This window comes from Buteo buteo, chromosome 22 (assembly GCF_964188355.1).
Source record: "Buteo buteo chromosome 22, bButBut1.hap1.1, whole genome shotgun sequence".
Taxonomy (NCBI): Eukaryota; Metazoa; Chordata; class Aves; order Accipitriformes; family Accipitridae; genus Buteo; species Buteo buteo.
This window is the reverse complement of record NC_134192.1, coordinates 24,078,907-24,095,653: the sequence shown is the minus strand read 5'-3', so window position 1 is coordinate 24,095,653 and position 16,747 is coordinate 24,078,907. Positions and strand designations below refer to the sequence as shown.

Genomic DNA, 16,747 nt, shown 5'->3' with positions numbered 1-16,747 from the left:
AAATCTCTGGGCAGAACTCTGGGCAGTGTTCAGCAGAGCTGGAACTGAGCTGGTACCTGAGAGTAAAGCTCTGGCTCAAGATTGAAGAGCATCCGTCACCTGAGCTTTGCCCTTGGCCACGAGCAGATGGTTTAACTCATCTTTGCAGTAAGGGAGGGAGATGCCCACCAAAACTCACTCACTTGCGTTGTACCAGCCACGGGTTGCTGGTCTCGGAGAGGGTAAAGCAGATCTGGGTCTCGGTAAAATGGTTATACCTTCACAGCTGTTGTTTGTAGAAAACAGAAAACTCTACGTACATCTTTGACTCACTGGTTTTGTTGCCAGTTTTGTTCCAGCTGTGGAGAGGCACCCTCTGGGTCGGTGGGTGTTGGTGGCAGTGGGGATTTTCTAAGATGAGATGATCACTGAATTTCACTAGTTTTCTTTTTTTCTTTGTAGGTCCAAGTTCAGTCAAAAACAAGAAAAAGGGTAAGTTTGGGTTTTAATTTAATTTTCCTTTCTCTGCCTCTGTTGCATGGCTAAGAATTCTCTTTAGCCAACATGGAGTGACAGGTTCCCTCTCCGGGGAGGGCAGGATTAACGTGGTCCCACAACCTGGATCGTGAGCTGCTCTCGTGCGCCCACATTGCCACGGCACGACTACGGCAGGGGAGCATCGGCGCTCATTAAAGCCTTCCTTGAAAGCTAAAGGAAGTTAATTGCGTTGTATAGAAGTAATTCTGAAGATGCTATAATTAAATAATTGAGTCAGGTACCAGCTATCGAGAGGCACTTGCTGTTTGCTAGGTCATCTCTGCCAAAACAGCTTTAGCTTTCTATCCCTGTCCTGCATCTTGCTGCAGGTTGGGGTCTCCTTCAGACCCACCAAATATTCCACCAATATGGTAGATATGCGCTGCATCTCACTTCTGGTTGTGTATTAACCTCAGAAGTATTATTTTACTTGTCTGTTCTGAGTGTTGGTCAGCCCCCGGGTATTTTGTCTGACACTCTTACGTTCCCCAAGCAGTTTGCAATGGGTAATCGGGTATTTTTTAAAATGCATATGTGACTTGGGTTATTCGGGAGGCAGCCCTGTGATTCCATGGGGTGTCTGATGCCGTCCTTGTTTGTGTAGGACTCCTGGGGAATGCTTACGGCCATGCACTTGCTACCAGTGCTACAGTGCACAGCAAATCAAAGGATCTGAGTTGCTTTATAAACTTTCCCTCAAAAACATGCTGCCGTCTTGATCTCAGGGAAACGGTCAGATTACCGATTTTTGCTCCTTGTAACCATCAAAACGCTTCTGTGCCCATTTTAAAAACTGGAGCACCTACTCATAGGTTACAGGAAATGCAGAAAGTGTGTGCAACTCGGAGTGGTTCTGCCTCCGACGCCCAGGGAGCTCGATGAAATCGATGAAAACGTGCTCGGGGCCAAGCCTGGGCAGTAAAGCACCGACAGGTGCAATGTCAACTCTCTGCCTGCCACCTATTGCGCCTAACGTAGATTTAATTAATGGAAAAGTTGGCTGTTTGGCACTTTGCTGTGTCCCTCGAGAGACCTTCCTGCATACGTACGTGCTCCAGCCCGCCGTCGCGACCTGCGGCGGCAAGAGCGGCCAAGCGTTGTGTGTCTGTGCTACTTTAATAGCGCATCAAATCGCTTTTAATCCTTGGATACAAACTCAACATTTATGGCTGAGACGTTGAGACAGACCATAGTTAGAAACTCAATTTATATTTACCCTCAAAAGCAGCATAAAATTTTATGTTTGAGAAGTTTGTCCTGACAAAACTCTGAAACCCTAAACCTGTGTTAAATCAGCCGAACTAATAACAAATGATGACTGTGGTATTCATAGCAATTTCGGAGTAGCAGGGGGATCTCATAGAGCTGTATTATATACAGCTGTAGCACTGTATAAAATAGTTTAATTTTATGGTATTGTCACATTTAATTTTTTTTAGAGTTAGAGCTTATTGTTTGGTGAATGATGATTAAGGAAAACTTACTGGTTCTGCCTGCTTTGAGTTTTGGAGCCTGCCTAGTGCGTGCGGGTAAAGACAGACTTGGCACGCTGGGACCTGGGTGCCGGAGACCCTCCCTGGGGAGCTGCTTGTGGTGGGACTCGGGTCCCCTCAGTTAGAAGATGAATCGAGAGCTTTATACTTACTGAATATCTATTTTTGGCCTCGTGACTCTAATAAGCGAGGATCCATTAATGCAGAAAAGTAGTTGAAATTACTTGAAGGAGCGGGAATGCACAGAAAATAAGTGTCCCTGTGCGGCATCAGAATTATGTGCAATTGTTTCACTGCTAAACTAGCAGCTCATTTAGTAGCAGACCAGATTTCTGAGGCAGATTAGTTAAACCAGCTGTAATATGTATCCCTCTTGGGAAGGAAAGCAAGGAGTGACAGCAGCAGGATTCCTGACTTACTACATATGATCCTTCATTCGGATGGCCTAGATCGGAGGGCATGTGAATGAGAAGAATTTAGTAACTGTGCTTTAGGGGAAATGGGTAAGGGGTTTGATGCAAGATGATAATTTCCAAAGCATGTCATTATCCTGAGGAGGAGGAGAATTGCTGGATTAGACGAAGGCTGGCTTGTTGCCAGCTCAGATTTGAAGACACAGCTACTAATCTGGGCAGAAATACTGCTGCGAACAATTTGTCCCCTTAAGCCTTTGCCCCATTTTTGTAGGATACCAATATTACTTTAATCACCCGTGCTTACTTTAACTTAGTTTTCTGCACATTGAAACTAAACCGCACAGTTGTCCTATGCCAATTTCCATGTGCCCTTGTTCGTGGCTAGTGACCATCTAGAGATTTCCACTTCTCAGCTAACTAAAATAGATGGGGTTTTGCTTATAGTTCTGTTCCGTGACAAAGATGGGTATTAGTAGAGAAACAAGTACATAAACGTGCTCCGAAACCGTTCCAATAACCATTATTTCATATCCTAACTGCTGCTGTCATCTAAAAAAGTGTTTTAATTCTGTCCTACAGCAGACTTTGTTTCAGCAATTGAAGCAGTTTTGCTAAGTTAATAAAGATCTTTGGCATAAGAGCTGTTGCAAAGTTGTTAAAAACTACATCAAAAGAACAGAATTGCTATCAGGGATCTGGAAAATCAGGAGAGCACAGGTCAGGCTTTCCCTGCAGACCTGATTTCCCTGCAGACCTGATTTCCCTCCACTGTGTGTATGCCTGATAAGAGTCTTTGCTTACATGGCCGCGCTGTTTCTCTTCCTGGGATGGCGTGGTGAGATGTGTTTGAGGATCGTGGCAATTCTTCAGCGCTTTCATCCTCCTGTTTGGGTTAGTCCTTCCCTTACCCCTCCACCCAAAGCCCCCAAAATGCACATTTAATTCTTTCGAGGCCTTGTAGCATCTTAGTCCTTCCGTGCGCATTAAGCGCATCCTCATCGCACCATAGAGACGTGCCACTTGGTCCCCACCGAGCAGCGGCGGGGATCCCTCCGGCATCGCCCCGGGGATCCTTCCAGCATCGCCCCGGGGATCCCTCCAGCATCGCCCCGGGGATCCCTCCGGCATCACCCCGGGGATCCCTCCAGCATCGCCCCGGGGATCCCTCTGGCATCGCCCCGGGGATCCCTCCCGCATCGCCCCGGGTGCTCAGCAGCTGGTGGAGAAGAGCTGAAGCTCAGCTCTGAACTGCCCTCTGGAGGCACCTCTCTCCTTCCAACAGGAGATCAAGCTGTGGGGATTACACGCTAACGCATACGTATACAGCAGGTAGAAAAGATTGCACCTGTTTTCCATCAAAAACCAGAAAACCAAGAAACTGCAGAGCGGTTCATCTCGGCTTTTAACGCTCCAGCTTTCCCTCTGTTGCATTGCAGCCTGCGGTTGCTGGAAGGGAGCACTCCTAACCTTGCCCCAGGGATGCAACCGGCTCTCGGGCACTTTGAGGGCTGTGGGACCTCCCGGCCCCGTGCCGAAATCGGGGTGGCCGGACCAGGGTTGCGGCCAGAGCTCTGGGGCAGAGACCGTTGGAGCCTCCCTTCCTTGGGAGGCCTCCAAGAGCCTGCGTGCCTCGTTTAAATGTAATTACATATGCTGGATGGAGCCTGCAAGGTGGCAACCTGCTTCTGCTCTGCCGGCAGCATTGTCCTGGGGGTGCGGGGCCGTGGGACCCCCATCCCATCCCCGTCGATTGGGTGCTCCTCCTTGTCCCTGCCCTCCAGCCAGCAACGATCCATCCCCAATCTTCTGCTTTCCTCGTTCCCAGCGCTTTCCTGCAGGTAAAAGACCATCCCACGCTCGGCGTGCGGAGAAGCTAACGTTTAACCTTCTATTTTTCAGGTAAGAAGGCTGGTCCTCCAGGACCCAACGGTCCCCAAGGGCCACCGGGTCCTCCCGGGCCCCAGGGTCCTCCTGGCATTCCCGGCATCCCGGGGATTCCCGGCACAACCGTCATGGGACCGCCCGGCCCCCCTGGCCCGCCGGGTCCTCAGGGGCCACCGGGACTGCAGGGTCCCTCAGGTAACTGGTTTGTCCCCTTCCCCGCTCCGAGCCTTTGCGCGGTCAGGGGAGTGGGATGCGGGAGACGCGGCAGCGCTGCTGTACAAATACAGGTTTATTCCATCGGAGGATGGTGTAGCGACTGAACGCCACGGTGCAGCATCCTCGCGTAGGACGCGGGTGCTCCTGGGCTCATCCTCGCACCCACGGCGGGGACCAGAGGGGCGGCAGAAGTTGGGCTCGCGCGGTGGGAGCCCGGCCGCCGCCGTGGCTCTGGGCGCGATGCCGTGGGCAACATGGGTGCCCGTCAGAGGAGGATGCAGGGAAGGAGCAGCAAAGACCTGCGGAGCTTCGGTCGCTCTTAAGCGTCCCGCTGAAGTCTGCCGGCGACCGATTTCTGTGTGCGCAAGCTGGCTGCGAGGTGGCTTTTCCTGGCCTTGACTTGGTGTTTCTGCTAATTCCTCTTAGGCTGACGCAAAGCCTAGCTTTGCATCAGGACTGGGGAGGCTGACGCTTAGCACAGCTGCTGAGCCGGCCCACGAACCGCGTGAACCGAGGTGGCTTGCCTCCCGTACCAGCCAGATGAAAATATCTTTTTTCTCCCGGCTTCATTTTTCTTTGTTTCCTTGTATCTGCACCATATTGTTTCTCCACGGAGTCATGTGCCAATTATTTTGTTAAAATCCCTGAATTTAATAACTCTTTGAAATGCTGATTAGTGGAAGTTCACATCAGTGTTGTTTGGGTTTTATATTTTTATATATATATATATATATAAACGGTCTAGTATTAAAAAATGTATCTTCAGAGAAATCGGGACTATTACCCCATAGCTCTCATGGCTCTCAAAGGAGAACGTGGTTGAATTCTCAGTTTATATCTCAGAAATTGCCAAAGCAGAGGCCAGGAGCAGCATGAGGTCCTTAGCACTCCGGAGCGCTGCCCACAAGCATCTCCTCTTTAATAGAGATTTGGCTCTCGGAGAAAAGAGATTTCAGCATGTAGCTTGAATGCAGTGAATGACCTGAGTTACTGCAGAGTGAAACTTGTAATCTTTGCAGCCAAGAGGCTTTATTGCCACTACCGATCAGGAAAAGGGTTGTGCAATTTGTCCTTCTAGTGGAAACTGGTTGAATAACGTTGGGGAATTTTGATGATATTAGACAGAAAAGTAAGAATAAAATAGGAAAAAGTAGGATGAATCTTTCTCTTGTTTATGTACTATTTAACATTAAGCTGCATGCTGTACTGCTGCTGCTCTCCTCCTTCTGTTAAAAATGGGGGGTTAATGGTTATTATGGAGTAAGAGAAGTTTTATTTATGGGAGTGTTTACTGCAGCTCTTTCAAGCTTCCTCTTCAATTATGTGAAATTGCATTTTGCAGGTGCCACAGACAAGGCCGGCTCCAGAGACATCCAGGTTGGTTGATTTTCTTTCAAGGGAAAAACCCAGCTTTGCCTGGATTTTTGTAAACGTTACCGGCTATGTTTGCTAATGTTGTGCTTGATAGTATAGCTCTGAAAAAAACCCACCCCTTCTTGTGTGTGCTAAATCATAGCTACACAGAGTGACTGCCTGAGCTCACCTTTTTAATCGCTCATAAGAAAGCCATGTTAATCTGGCTTGGGCTTCTCACCTCTTCTCCACTACTTAAACATGTTGTTGTCAGCTGCTCTGATCTTCTTTTTTCATTTATGAAAAGCATTAATGATTTCAGGGTACTATCATGCCTCTGTACTGGTCACCAGGGCTGGGAGGTGTGTCGAGTGACTGTGAAATGACGCAGTCTTTCCCATTAATTTGGAATCCCTGTGATCTCGTTTGCAGCCAGCTGTGGTCCACCTTCAAGGCCAAGGCTCAGCAATCCAAGTGAAGAATGGTAAGGATCTCATGATATTGGCAGTTACTGAAAAGAGCCCATCCTGCACCCGTAGCCTCGTATCCGGGTCTAAGTCCATCCTATAACACGGGTCCCTGCTGTTAGCCTCCCCCTGAGATAGTCTGATTCCCCTGCCCAGACCCCCTTAGAGGAGTTTTCTGTTGAGTCTCCATCCCTGTCTCCCCTGTGCTCCTATTTACCTCCCAGATTATCTCTATTGTGTACATCCCAGTAATTCTGTCCCGCTGAATTTCCCTTCTCCTTGACCTCCAGATATGTATTGTGCCTCCTCCAACCTGCTGTTGTATCATCAGTTTTCCTCAGCCCCTCGATGGCCAGCCTTCTTTCCCACTCTATTCTATTTTAAGCCCTCAGCGTATCCTTTTCCTGTCTCAGCCCCATGAGCCTGTGTTTTTCTCCAGTTTTCCCAGTAATTTATGGCAGGGGAAGGCACAGCTGCAGCGTGAGGACACAGAGGTGCACAGCCACCGGCTCCTCCTGCGTTACGCTGCGAGCATGTACCCACGCAGCCTCCGCAGTCCCTTGTGCATCTCGACCCCCACCAACAGCCTTTAAGCCTTTAAGCTCGAGTCCTGCCGAGCCGTTTCACGTCCACAAGCAGCTCTTTGCTCTCCTCCTTCCTCCCCGGATCCCTATCCAATTTCTGCTCGAGCTCCTGCTCTTTTTGCCAACAGCTGGGTCTCATTCATTAGCTGCTTGCCTCCCTGCTCACGATGTCTGGCTGTGCCAGAGAGGAGCTGGCTATGTTGTCCCCTCCGAAGTCACCACGTGCGGGTCCCCGGGGAGCGCGGGCAGCAGTCCCGCGGCACGTACCCCCATCCCAGACCTGGAGGGCTGCAGCTCCCGAGGGCTGGTGCGGCAGGGACGGAGCTGCAGGACCCCTGTCCGCCAACTTCTGCCCCACGCGCGGGACGATGAGGGCTGGCCACCGCTTCTGTTGAAAGGCAGTTTCGCTCTTTCAGCAGATGTGAGCTGTGGGAGCTGAAATTTCTCATGGGTAGGGAAGTATGCCTACAGCGGGGTGGGGGCAAGCTCCCCAAAACAAAAAGGAAACTGGCCGCTCCTAAGAACAATAGGAGGGGAAAGATGCTGTTTTGCTTACGTTCAAAAAGTAATTATCCCTTTATTAATGGGAAGCCTGTATGTTTACAGAGCGTACGCTACTCTCCAAGAGTGGGAATTGCCCTGTAAGTGTACTTCCCTGCTGCTCGGGAACAATCTGATGCTGTGAGCCATTAATGCTGTCCAGCTGACAGCCAGCAGAAAACACAGCCTGGCTGGCTCGCAACTGGGGGCAGGGAGCTGAAAAGCAGATGAAGACTGGGAGGAGAAGAGTTGTGTTTGATAAAACAAGGCATCTACAGAGAATGGCTCTGTTCTGGGCTCACGGTGAAGCGTGTCCTCTGGACCTGCTTGTTGGCCTGTCCAGAAAACAGAGATCTACTCATGTCGTCAGTTATTCCATTGGCTCCAATGCCAAAGCACTGGGTTCGGGATCTATAAAGCCCTGACCGTGTTGAGGAACCCAGTCAGGGGTTAAGGTGGTGTGACGTGATGCAATTTTGTACTTTGTTGTTGTTATGGCTTTTAAAAAAACTAGGAAATGTAATGACGAAGCATTTGTTAAAATAATGCTAGTTACAAAGTCAAGAATGTTGAAGTCAAGGAATACCAGAATTAAAATCGATTGTGTAACCCTAAGTTGGCCTCCACGCACACACGTGTCCTGAGAGACGGTGTAGTCTGATAGTTGCACATGATTTTTTCTATCATACTGTTGTCTCTTTTGCTGCAAGGGCTAGTTTTCTTCTAGGGATGGTCCCAAGGCTTAAAGTGAGGGTGAAGGCTGTATCATGATGCTCCTGCTGAGAACATCTTCCAGCCCAGCAGCACGGAGGTGGGGGCAGACAGATTGGCCACGCATAGTCCCATTCCCACGAGGACAGGAATCACCGTTGTCATCCTAGCCTGGCTGTGGTCCTCAAGGACGTACCTGTTGACGTGGTCTTCAGCACACCGTCTGTTGAAGCTCCACTTTGTTTAACATGGAAGCTGGGTAGAGAGGTGTGGGGAGGTGAATAAATGAGATGGAAAGTAGAGGAAGAGATTTAGCGGTCTCAAGGCTGGGTGATGTCAGTTGAGGATACTTCTTGGAGAATTGGATCACAGTCCTACCTCTGCTGCAGAGTTTCTTCCATGATGCCAGGGAGGTTGCCAGTAACAAAGCTTTTACAAGGGCCATGAACAGATGCTCTTCAGCAGGTGCCTGAAAAAGTGCTGTTACAGTCACACTTGGGATCTGTGTCTGAACATACCAAAATAGTGTGAAAAATCAGCCCCTGGCTTCTCAGGTGAATGAAGAAAACTTAGCAAATACTAAGTATTTTTGTATTACAGTATTTACTGTAATATTACAGTACTGGCATTGATTTGCATGTGCCGGAGTGTCTTGGCTCTGGAGTGGGGTTGATACTGGAACATGTTTTCAGGCCTGTAAAACACTCAAATATGGTAATAAGCTCAACTTAGTGTCAGGAGGAGGCAAGGTAGTCTGTATCCAGTGCTGGGGGTGAATGTAGCATAGTACAAAAGGTCGTATGCCAGTTTTCAAGGATGAGGAGAACTACTCTTGACGAGGACAAGTAGAGATGTAAATCAGCTGTGCTGTGCACTGAACGAAATGGGTGTCCACCAGCAAGTGATGGTGTAATTAGAGCTATAGGGAGGAGTCCAAACTAACACACCATAGTCTTTAATTCTGGGATTTTCTTACCAAGTTACTTGACTTTTCAACTTGAGTCTGTGCCAGCCGTTGTGTATGAAACCTTGCAATGTCACTGTATTTCTGTGCTCCTGCGCTTTTCATTCTGACGGGTACTGAGTGACTGCCGTTTTCTCATACTGAGATCTTTCAGGTGGAGTCCTCAATGACTGGTCTCGCATCACTATGAACCCCAAGGTGTTTAAGCTGCATGCCCGCAGTGGGGAGCTGGAGGTACTGGTGGACGGCACATACTTCATCTATAGTCAGGTAGAAGTGAGTACGGTCCTAGGCCTAACTCCTATTCTTGTGTTCCAATGGAAGCCTTGCATGAACCACGAGAGGGCTCCAGACAACTACCAAATGCCAAGAACTTGTATGTACTTTTAACCACTTCGTGCTCTAGGAGATGTGTGTCGGAGGAAGACCTTAGAGTTTCGAAGTGCCAGGTCACACGTTTCGCCGTGACGCCACCTGCGAGAGATTAGTTACCGAAACACATGCGCAGACGCCCAGCCAGATCCCACATGCCACCAATGCCTTTTTTTTTAAATCCTCCGTATTGTCTGTGCAGTCATTCACCAGCCCATCTAAACCTCCTTGCAGAACAAGGGTCCCGGTGGGATGCTAGGCTCTGTGCTCTAATAGAGATGTAAGACCAAAACCCTGGCAACTTGTGATTATTGCCAAGCCATGTCACTCTTTGTAAGCGTAGGACTCAGCCCGGGTGGCTTGGCCAAACTCCAGCCCAGGTAACTCCCGTTTTGCCTCCACCTTCTTCGTGTAGCTTCAGACCTGACACGATGCACCAGCAACAGCATTGTGCAGCGGGATGGCTCAGCTGCTGCTTTAGTTGGTACCGACGATGGATATACGGACCTGCTTCTGTAAAAAGGGCTAAACAGAGTAATAATTTATTGTATTAGATTTGGTATACAGCTAAATAAGACATCGTTTCCTCTCCCTGTTCAAATAAAATGCAGGAGATGGACTGTCATTTAACGCACTGCTCCCAGTGTCTTGCAAATCTGAGCAGAATTGCTGAGCTGTGTAGCGTATGAGCTACGAAGCTCTTCCAGAGCACGCAGGGTGTCCGCCCGCCTGCGGACTGAAAAACTGTCCAGGTTCTGGGACAGATTTTAGCAAGGCAAGAGGGTTTCTGTGTGACAACCACAATGAAGCGACTTCCACTTTGCTCCGGGCTTCTAATACTACCTCCTGCTCAGGATTTCCCTTTATTCCGTTGACAGCCCCACTGGGACTGTACCAAGTCGGATAAAGTGGGCTGTGGATGTCAAGTTAGGTGCTCTTCCGTGGAACTGGTAACGTGTCTGGTTTGGATGGGGACAGGAAAAATAACTCTACGTGGGCCAAAGTATAATTGTTTCCCAAGTGCTTAATGCTAATTGCTGGCCACAATGTTGTGCCTCCGAAGCCTTTGTCATTTGCAGTCCATCAAGGAAAAAGGGGACTCAATCTTGTGTAGTTTCTGTGGTCGCAGGGTGTAGACTAAGAAGAATTAGCAGATGCATCCAAAATGGCTGGTTTTCTTCTATCAGGAAGAAGCAGCTCCCTGGGACTGACTTCTCTTTGGACAGGTCTTTCTCATGCATCTCTCAGTTCTTCAGAATCAGTGTGTGGGAGGTGGTTAAGTAACGAGTAATGGAGTCATGGGGGCTTAGGCGCTAGGTCTAAGAGTTAAATCAGCAGAAACACCATGAGGTCATTTGCTTCCAAGCTGTGGAGGTTGGGAGAGTGTCTTCCCTGTAATAGCTTACGCCTTTGAAAGCACCTCAAGTCCAATTACAAAGAAGGCAACTCCCAGTACATCTTAGGGCATTTTTGATGTCAACACTAAAGGAGGCTCATGGGACCCAGAAAGCGGGACTGGCCAGGTAAGTGAAAGAGGACTTCAGTTAAAATATTTCTGTTTGTTTGTTGGACGAAGAGCTGTTTGTAGCAGACAGGGTTGTCTACACAATTTTGTAACTAGGCCTGTGCAGGTTTGTAAGTTTTCCTGTCATAAGCAGGGTCTAAAGCGAGGGTTCACAGCTCTCAGCCTTAGATACGTGGATTCACGGATGCTTGCATGCTTGTGTCAGTATGAAGTGGAATGCAGAGTTTCCTCATGCTTGGTTGGCTTCGGGTGCCTTCTGCCTCGAACAAGTCAACCTCCCATGAGTTGAGTGTCCTGGGGCCAAGGAAGGTAATGTTAGCGGAGGGAACATATCTGTACACACTGAAAGGAATGTGGACTTGTTCTATGTGCACAAATACACTCCCTAATACCTTTCTTCTTCCTGCTTCACATCAGGTATACTACATAAACTTCACAGATTTTGCCAGCTATGAGGTGGTGGTGGATGAAAAGCCCTTTCTGCAATGCACTCGGAGTATTGAGACCGGCAAGACCAACTTCAATACCTGCTATACAGCTGGGGTCTGCCTCCTCAAAGCCAGGCAGAAGATCGCTGTGAAAATGGTCCATGCTGACATCTCCATCAACATGAGCAAGCACACAACTTTCTTTGGGGCCATACGCCTAGGAGATGCACCAGCATCCTAGATGAACTTGGCATGTCCAAGGATACTCACAGAACTGCACAGTGCTGCTGTTCATAAGCGTATCAGTATTTCAGGGGGTTCTGTAATCCGGCCATAAAGAAAACTGATCCAGAGCTATTTATTCCTATATGTGAATGCAGGAAGCACAATTGTCTTCTGTGACTTGCGTGGAGACTTGGATCAAAAAGCTAGTTGAAAAAGCGTTGTGAGGAGGAAAGGCTGTTGTGTCTGCCTTGTCTCAGTATTTCAAGTATTACTGCACTGATACTCTGCTCTGTGATCTTCACACGAGGCTTGTTGAGAGTGGTGTGGGTCTCTGCTTTTATGTTGCACTAGCAAGAGCATCCCAGGCGGTAGCGGGAGAAGACAGACTAATGTCCAAATTGTCCTACCCAGGCACTCCTGCTTCTGCACGCTAACGAAAGCAAGAAAGGGGGTTTCTGGTTTTCTGCCTTCCCAGTTCGAACTGGAACGGCCACGGGGTGCGAAGGGAGGTGAATAAGACAGGGTCAGTGGTGTTTACATTCATCCTCAGGAGTGCGAGCAAAGAAGGCGAAGTGCCTCTACCTAGAGCTTGGAAGCAGGCTGCAAAAGCAGTAAGTGCGAGAGGAAGATGAATACTTTATAGAGCAGGCTTAGCAGATAGGAAACTGCCTCCACATTCCAGAAATCACAAAGTCCCAAAGAAAATGCTGATTCCCGGTTCCAGCGCCTCTGCTACTTTCAGCTCCTGCCATTACCCCAGAGGTATACCTTGCCCTGATGGGGCTGCCTTAAAGTACTGCTGCTGTTACAGCAATTGGTGTTTTGTTGGGGTTGGTTTTTTTTTTTTTTTTGGTCTTTTTAATTAATATTTTGCAAATCAGAACACATTTCTACAGGCTTCACCGAGCCACGTAGAGCAGACACAAGTACTTGTGAAAACACTCTGAAGAAGTTTGTCATGTTTAAGAATAAAATATTCAAACAGGAATTTTTTTTTTCTGTTTTAATAGCAACTGTCCTGCTTTTAGATGTGGTTTTTGTCCTTCCTTCCCCCACCCCTTTCCTTTTGGCACCCTTCTACCTAAAATACTCTAATAAGTGGTGATGGAGTCTCTAGCAAAAAAAAAATTGTATTTGAAAAGTCTGGTCCAGCATGAAGTCACCACTTTTTCTTTTCTCTGAGCCCTGCTGAGTCTAGTCATAACTCGATTTCTGGTGACTAATAGAAGAGCTGGGACACTATTGTTTCTTTTGGCTTCTTGAGCAACTCTCTCCCGTTACCTCCCCTCAACTGGGGAGACCTAAAGCTATAAGATGTGCTCGAGCTGAGGAAGAGGCTGAAGCGCTAATTGCTCTTTTGTGTCATGCCTTGGCTTGTGCTTGGTTGTGTTGGGTTTTTTTTTTTAACTGGATTTCTTTTGAGAGCATGTTTTTTCTTTAAAAACTAAAGAGGTGAGGGTAGTGAAGTTTCAGCCTACGTAGCAAATGGGACAAGTCCGGAACCGACGTCTTGGTGATGACCTCCATCTCCGAGCAGAGGTGGCTCAGCCGTGGTCACCTGCAGGGACGTGGGAGCGGACGTGTCTCAGCGCTGTGCTGGAGCGACTGATCTGACCGCAGAAGGGTCCACCCTGGCTGATGCATTCTTGGCTCCGTCACTTTTCCCCATCCGTAGCGAGTGATCTCACTTGCCAAGTATTGCAGTTATTGGGAGATAAATATTTCTTGGGGGCACCCAGCTTTGGCTACAGCCTTGCTATTCACAGGAGGCGTGCAGTTTGCGGAATAACTGCATGAAAAATTGCCTGCTATTTCTTTTTCAATATGTTCTCCTCCTTTCTAGCCTTAACATGTTGGACTAGCAAGAGCCTTAGGGGCACTTAACTAGTCTTTGTGGTTTATTTCCTTTAGAATGGATTAAGAAGGACATGTTCCTCTGACAAGAATGAATCAGGACAACTGTGTATAGTGAGAACATTAAGCAAATCATTAACAGAATTGCTTTAGAATACAGCCTGAACAGCAAGACTTAGGGGCAAGCACAAATAAGGCAATGCCTTGGGAGAGCGCGATGGATGGAGTTTGCATTCCTTGTCCCCCACTGGCAGGATCCGTGATTTGCTCCTTGACTATGGCTGCGGGCAGGAGGAGGCAGAGGGAGAATCCCTTCTCTCCGTAAAAGCCCCACGCATCGCTGTCGAGTTCCCTCTCTGGCCTCTGCCCGGGATGCGGGAGGAGAGCAGAAGGCAGCGGTTCCTGCCTCCCTCGTCCCAGGCCACGGAAGGTTGTTCACGGGCTTTTTCTGATGCTCGCGTTAACGCCAAAGCGTGAGCTCGGTGTGGCTGAGTTGGAGACGTGGAGTTGGAGTTGGATGTGGAGTTGGAGAGCAAGGAACACCTGAGTGCAGGTGGCCTTGGTACGGAGAGCTGTGGTCATCCCTGGGATGAGCGGGAGGATCACCAGTCCTGTAGCAGCCGTGGAGAGTCTTTATACTTGAAACCCTTTGGCCTCTCTAGCAACACGTTCTCGTTAATGAAGTGTTACAGTGCAGGTTACCTAGGCTGTAGTATAGCTTCTTCTTGGTGATGCTTCTCTAGACGGTGTGCCACCATCTTTGGTGCCTCTTCCCCTTAACTGGAGCTGGAAAGGCCTGGAAGCAGCTCAGAGGAGTGCGGGGAGGATGCGTATGGGAGGTTTTAACAAACTCCAGCAGGAACAGGGCCTTGCTCCAGTCTTTCCCCCCGATGTCTTTGAATTTTGACGTATCTCGGTTCCTAGTGCGGTTGGGAAGGAAGTGCTTCACTTACAGACAAACGTCTGTGTATCCGAGATGGTGGATGCAAAGCCAGTCACCACTGGTTTCCCGTGAGCCAGCCTTTCTCTCCGGCGGTACTTGCTGGCTCTGCTCTTGCCCACATGCCTTGGCTCTGCTGCCCAACTTTCGGCTGGACTCCAGCTGCAGAAATGTACCAAGCAGCTAATCGGTATATAATGCATCGGCTGAAACCCTTCTCCCTCCCGAGCTCCTCTCTACAGAGACAACTTCTAGGGCAGCCAGCTCGGCTGTTGTGTTCAGGGCCCCTTTGGAAGGAAGACCTAAAGGTCATGGCTCCCTCCCCAAAACTACCTGGCCCTTGCTTCCCTCCAGCACCTTTCTCACCCAGGTAAGCGGTTGTGGTCTCCCTGCCACCCTCTGTCCCCATCAGGGGACTTGGCATCCTCCTTCCACTGAAGGAGCACTGCCACGTGCTTAGAAAAGGGCACCCGAGCTGCGTTGGGAGGGAGATGAGCAAATAGTGTTGGCTCGTCCATGTTTCTTCCCCTCTTCTTGGTAGGAGGTGGAGCGCGGGGAGTCCTTCCCACTCGCTTGCAGGCTGGCGGCACCTGCCCTGGCGCAGGCTTTTGGGGGAAAGGAGAAGGGAAAACTGCGGCCGCGCTTCGTGGCTGCACCCACGTACGAGCCTGACTCCCACCCACCCACGCTCATCCCTCCCAGGCTGGGAGAAAGCCTCTTGGACTCCCCGACAAACGCAGAACGGGAGAGGAGTTGTGGGAAGAGAGACACGACTCCCCGTTCCCTGTTAGAGCTGCACGGTGATGTACTGATGCTGTTTCGTGCTTCGACATCTTTATTCAAGACACTATCTGTATATAAAATATACATAATGTATATAAATTAGGATGTAAGTTTATGTAAATTGTCAATATTTTCTTTGCAAATAAAGCTTTTTTTCCTGATCTTGGTGTTCTGGGTGGGACTTCCTTCCCCAGCCAAACCAGGAGTTTCTGTGGAAAGTATTTTGGCTGCGCTTGTGCGATGGGGCACAGCTGAAAGGTAAAGCATCTCCCCGTCCTTCAGGGAATATTTGATACGCAGCTGCTGTGGCCGTGGCAGCAGTCCCGTCGTTGGGCTCAGCGCTGCTCAGCATTTGCCTTCTGACTCCCCGCTGCTCTCTGCAGTCAGGGGAATGCACAGAAAATGGCATTGCTGTCACTAGTTATTGGGAGAGAAGGACAGATTCGGTGTACTTGGATAACCACATACCCTTCTGCCTCCTTGACGCCCAGGATGGGACCGAGCATCTGTCACCCTGCGGTACGGCTGTGACAGTGGGCAAGTGGCTTTATCCCTTTTTTTAGCAAGCCTCTGTCCTGCTGCTCGTTCCTCCCATCCTTTGGAGAGCTTTCACGTGAAAGCCTTTGGGGGAACAGGGCCATCTCCCTCTAACAGACCATTCTGGAGACCTGGGGGCCAGCGTGGAGGCCAGGAGTGGCAAGAAGCGCGGGATGCCCTGTGAGTTGCCGGAGCGAATCTCTTCCCTAGTTGGTGCTGCGCGGTTCGCTCTGCCTTCGGCTCTCGGTCCGTGAAAAGCCTCTCGGTGTTTGCAGGGCACCTTGGACGGCTCTTGTTCCATGAAAAGCCTCTCGGCGTTTGCAGGGCACCTTGGACGGCTCTCGGTCCGCACCCGTCTCGCTCTGCCAGGCTCTCCTGCAAAGGGAGTTCACAGCCTTGGGATGCAAATGCCCAGGGGTTCTCCGCAGAAGTCCCTGATCAAAATCGGGGACTTTTCAGCTGATTTCATCGGCCGTGCCTGCTGTGCGGACCCATGCCCAGCAATTCGGGATGCAGGGAGGAGAGGGTCGGGGTTCCCCGGGCGAGGCGGCGGCGGTGGGGCCAGGCGCCCTGGGGGCTGCACCGGGGGCCGGAGCGCTCGCATGGCGCGGTTCCTCCCCTGTGCCGCCTTCCTCTTTCAGGGCTCTGCGCGCCGCTGCTGATGGCAGACGAGGGACGCCGAAGGCAAAGGTTCATCCAGAGGTCGGTGTTTCCCTGGCCGGAGCCTACAGGATTTTTACATCTGCACAGATGTGCTATCCTCACCGCGCCTCCGAAAACAACGGCGGGCTGTTTGCTCGCAGCTGCCCTGGCCCCGGTTGCTGCTGGAGCCCAGGTCCGCCGCAGCGAGCGTCAGCCCAAAACACGGGCTCCGGTGTCCGGGCTGAGCCCTGGGTGACTGGTGACGTTGGTCTAGCTCGAGGCTGAACCACATCCCGG

The 16,747-nt window shown here is 49.9% G+C and overlaps 1 protein-coding gene across 6 annotated transcripts in view; it reads left to right on the top strand.

Moving 5' to 3' along the window:
* Positions 1-15,432, top strand: part of EDA (ectodysplasin A) — an 82,757-nt gene extending 67,325 nt beyond the window's left edge. Inside the window, exons 3-8 of one of the 6 annotated variants that reach the window (XM_075053984.1) lie at positions 442-471; positions 4,325-4,504; positions 5,868-5,902; positions 6,311-6,362; positions 9,299-9,378; positions 11,459-15,432. In XM_075053984.1, the coding sequence (XP_074910085.1) occupies positions 442-471; positions 4,325-4,504; positions 5,868-5,902; positions 6,311-6,362; positions 9,299-9,378; positions 11,459-11,710 (629 nt within the window). In that variant the 3' untranslated portion in view covers positions 11,711-15,432. Of the gene's footprint in view, positions 1-441; positions 472-4,324; positions 4,505-5,867; positions 5,903-6,310; positions 6,363-9,289; positions 9,421-11,458 lie in introns of all 6 variants that reach the window. The other 5 variants (XM_075053983.1, XM_075053982.1, XM_075053981.1 and 2 more) reach the window with 5 other exon arrangements.
* Positions 15,433-16,747: the final 1,315 nt, after the last annotated feature.